Below are 4527 nucleotides of genomic sequence, written 5' to 3'. Positions count from 1 at the left end.
ATGAACATGAACTAAAATGCCCCCCCCCCCCCCTTAAAAGCTTAAAGGTAAGGCCTTTGGGTCTCACACGCGCACCATGACAGCTATTGCTCTCTATCAGCGTGCTGTTTGTCAGTTTCTGACGATTAGCATAACTAAATATTGTGCGTCTGCCAGCTCAACAACTTCGTCAGAGAGAAAGCGTATGAAACGGCAGACTGAAGCAGTGATGCCCAAACATGGTCCTGCTCTTAGACATGTGAAATGAGCCCATCAAAGCCTGGCCTGCTCAAATACACTGCTTTAGCTACCCGTTTACAGAGCACATCGACCCTACACAGAAGCAAACTGTATTCAGTGCTTGCTCTTGACACATGCTAAATGTTTGCTATCACAGCTTCTAGAGATTTCTCTTGCTTGACTTCACAGAGCAGCAAAGTGTAAATTACTCTGAATTCAATACAGCTGAACCTCTATTTACAGCGTGTGTATGGCATGCTGTCAGTTACCGCAGGCAATCATTTCTTATTCTGTTAAAACAAGTTTAGAGTATTGTTCACAGAAATGCACTTACAATGGAAGTCTGTGGAGCCTGCATTTTGGAGGCTTGAAAAACTGAAATGTGAGGGTCCTTGGCAAAGTTTTGTATGAATGCACATCAGGCTTATTATCATTAACTAAAACTATTTTTAAAAAATAATGAATAAAAAAAAAAAAGTTTTTTAGATTTTATTTCAGTTAATGTTTATTTCAGCTAGTTGAGTACTAAACCTGAAACTAAAAAACTAAAATGTAATAAAAACTATTTAGAAAAAGACGGCACAAAATTACTAAAACTTTACTTAGAATTTAAATCAAATATATATATATATATATATATATTAAACAAAATTCTATGCATCTTTGGTTTGTATTTTTGAGTAATAAAACATATGTTGTCATTTCCCCCCCACATTCCTAATATATCAAATAGGTTACGTTGTTGGCACATTACCGTAAACACAATTTTTATTTTTTCTCAAACGAATCAAATTGATTTTCTGTGGTTCTCCACAGCATGCTGTCAGTACAGTTCAACTATTCTGCTTCACAAGCAGCAGGAGTTGCTTTATTCTCCAGTATGTAGTGAGTAAATTCTCTGTATCAGATGACAGTGCTGCCCCCTGTTGGTCAGGCATATGAACTGCACAGAGTAGTGTAGACAGCATATACAGCATCATTTGTTTTATCATTCGTCTGTGGTTGTCTTTTCATTAGGGCCTGTGCTAACTGTATGCCCCTGCTGGAGGTGGAGGACATGATGATCATGGGTAAGAAACCAGACCCCAAGTGTGTGTTCACATACGTGCAGTCACTGGTGAACCATCTGCGCAAGCATGAGATGATGATGGCGCGTGCGCAGCGGACCTCTGACTTCTGATGCTCGCTTTACCTGCGGTTTTCATTCTGATCCTGTTACATTTCCACAGTTAAGATTGTGTTTACTGTCCAGACAGATCCAAACAGCTCCTTCTGTAACAGCTGTAAAAACTCAATAGGGATTTTTTTACACTAGTTTGTTTAAACAAACAGTAGTTTGTTCCAAAAAAAAATTTACCGAGATGGTTTGTTGATGGTAAAATAATGAAAATTCCAAGTTATAACTCCCAAGATGCCTATTGCTTGATTCCATGTGCTAAAAACGAAGCATTATTTGATGTTGATTGCCCATATCTATATGGTTTTTAAAAGCCTTTAAACCTGTTTCACGGTACTGTTGCTGTTAATGGAGCTCAGACCCGCATGCTTTCACAAGTCTACTTGAAGTTTTAGTTCTGTTTCAAAAACAAATGAAGGTTATATTTTCATCTGTATGCGATACTGTGTTTATTTAAAAACATTGCAAGGAATATTAATCTCACTGCTTGTTTAGTGCAAGATGCAGCTCGTGAACTGTTTTTAAATGTTTTTCTAATTGAAAGTTTGGTTTTACACTGAACACAGAACATTCAGGCGTCAGCCTCATTTTGAAGTGATATAAAATACACAAACATGCATGCATAGATGCACTTATGATCTGTCCTTATTTATGGATGAGTTTATTTTGGATTTGTTGATATTCCTGAACTTCATTTGGAAGCAATGGAAGTTTGTCCCAAAACATTAGCCTAAAGGATCTGTTTTTGTACATCTTTACAGCATGGCTTTCAGCCAGTAATTGAAACCGTGTATATATGAGCAACCCTAGTCGAGTCCATTTGAGAAGAGTAATAATGTTTTAGCAGTAAATTCATCTGAGAAGGTCAATGATGTTTATATATTTGGTTCTAAAGATTAAGGTTGTAGTTTTAATTGTTTTAATGACTGCACATAATTTAATTTTGAAGACGAAACCCAGCTACTGCCACAGCCATGCCAGAGAGTGACTTTGTTTGGTGCTTGAAGGTTGCATGAGTAGAGCTAATTAGCATTCATTCACACTGAAAGGTGAACATTGTTCATTGAACATTGTTTGTACACACTCGTTCAAAAACTATTGTTCACTCAGTATTGCCCTACACCATGGTTTTGTATAGTAATCATTAAAACCATACACGATACCAAAAATGCGTTTGTCATTTATTGCATTTTCTGAAATAGCAAATGAAATCATTTTTAAACAATTCAGACTCTGTTACTTTTCAACAGTTAAAATTGTTTACAAATATTTTTTTACACTAATTTGTTTGAACAAATAGTAGTTTGTTTCAAAAAAGGGTAATTCATCTTTGTGCTTTATATTAGGTATAACTATATGTGACCCTGGAGCACAAAAGCAGTCATAAGTAGCACAGATTTTTTCTTTTATGCCCAAAATCATGAGGATATTAAGTAAAGATCATGTTCCATGAAGATGTTTTGTAAATATATCAAAACTTAATTTTTGATTAGTAATATGCATAGCTAAGAACTTAATTTTGACAACTTTAATGATGATTTTCTCAATATTTTGCACCCTCAGATTCCAGATTTTCAAATAGTTGTATCTCGGCCAAATATTGTCCTATCCTAACAAACCATACATCAATGGAAACTTGTTTATTCAGCTTTCAGATGGTGTATAAATCTCAATTTCAAAAAATTGACCCTTATGACTGGTTTTGTGGTCCAGGGTCACACATATACATATATACACACACACACACTCACTGGCCACTTTATTAGGTACACTGACTGGTTTTGTGGTCCAGGGTCACACATATACATATATACACATACACACACTCACTGGCCACTTTATTAGGTACACTTTGCTAGTACTGGGTTGGACCCATTACCAAGCAATTGAACAGGTGTACCTAATAAAGTGGCCGGTGAGTGTATATATACGTATATGTGTGTGTAAATAGATATCTATATATTTATAGATCGATCGGTCATGATATAAATTTGTATGAAACAGTCAAAATTATTGGATGAGCCACTTTTGAAGCCGTTTTCTTGTATATGTGCATGACGGCACATCAATTGAATTCTATCTTGTATGAAGTTACAATGTAAACGCCACAAATGGCCTACAATTAAGTCACTGAACTATTTTACTACTAAAAAAAAGGGTTTATGTAATTAATTAAAAAATATATATATATTTGTAGAAATTTTCAGGGCTTCATGATTTTTCAATTTCTTTTGTATTATAATAATAATAATAATAAAAAGACTCATTTGCTGTGATGTTTCAGCCATTTATTTATTTTCTCAGTGGTATCTTTATGCTCCCACAGTCTGTTTGGAGGCCTGATGTGTGCTCATGAGAACAGAGATCATCAGTCCGCAGCCAGTCTCAGGCTTTTACAGTTGTGGACATCATTAACGTCCCCTTTGAGCAGAAATAAGGTTCTGTACAGGACAGTGAGAGTAAACAACCGCAACAGTTCACTGCCACAAACATAAACTAATCGCACACTTGTAAGCTTACACTTACACTGAACTTCTAAATACGTATTTTCCATTCAGCATCTGAACTCAGAAATGCCACTCAAATCAAATCAAGTTGCTGAAAGTGTGTGTTGACAGCAGTAGGAACTATATTTAAACAATAATGTGGCCACATTAGACTCTGGAGAGAGCTGGTCTGGCTCAGTTTTAGTTCTCAGGGTAACTGTAAATCAAGCAGGTCTCTCTCTTACTCAACGGGTTACAAATCTGTGTGCTGGGAATCGGCCTCTGATTGGTCAGCATCAGTCGTAGGGGGCGGGCCGGTGGATTGGCCCTCAAAGGGACTGTCTTTCGCTGGAGCCAAGCGGAACTCCTCTGGCACTTGGTCTTCAGGATTCTCTTTTTTATAAAAGCCCAGCTTTGCCAAGAGTTTGTTGATCTCAGTGCGAGTCATTTCAGATAATGGGATTCTCTGGAAGAGAAACACGCAGCTTCATTTATAAGTGTCAGATAAGAGGAGAGAAATGCATACGATGTAAAGACAGTTACATTACATGAGTACTTCGGAAATATTTTTTAAAAAAGTCATTTATGAGGAGGAACCTACACTGTAAAAAAAAATCCGTAAAATGTACGGTAAAAAAACAGCAG

At 36.5% G+C, this 4527-nt stretch overlaps 1 protein-coding gene and 1 pseudogene across 5 annotated transcripts in view; one reads left to right on the top strand and one right to left on the bottom strand.

Annotated features, from left to right (window-relative positions):
• Nucleotides 1-2562, top strand: part of LOC107702966 (smoothelin-like) — a 76439-nt gene extending 73877 nt beyond the window's left edge. For 3 of the 5 annotated variants that reach the window (XM_016505444.1, XM_016505442.1, XM_016505441.1), the window contains one exon: nt 1237-1316. Coding sequence is in view for 2 of the 5 variants with exons in the window: in XM_016505443.1 (XP_016360929.1) it covers nt 1237-1399 (163 nt within the window). In the remaining 3 variants the exon portion in view is untranslated. Of the gene's footprint in view, nt 1-1236 lie in introns of all 5 variants that reach the window. The other 2 variants (XM_016505443.1, XM_016505440.1) reach the window with 1 other exon arrangement.
• Nucleotides 2563-3673: 1111 nt separating this feature from the next.
• LOC107702918 (selenoprotein M-like) overlaps nt 3674-4527 on the bottom strand; it is a 7451-nt pseudogene continuing 6597 nt past the window's right edge.

The sequence above is a fragment of the Sinocyclocheilus anshuiensis genome, unplaced genomic scaffold, assembly GCF_001515605.1.
Source record: "Sinocyclocheilus anshuiensis isolate Anshui unplaced genomic scaffold, SAMN03320099.WGS_v1.1 scaffold238, whole genome shotgun sequence".
NCBI classification, from domain to species: domain Eukaryota; kingdom Metazoa; phylum Chordata; class Actinopteri; order Cypriniformes; family Cyprinidae; genus Sinocyclocheilus; species Sinocyclocheilus anshuiensis.
Note: the sequence above shows the minus strand (reverse complement) of the source record. Positions and strands in the feature narration are given on the sequence as shown.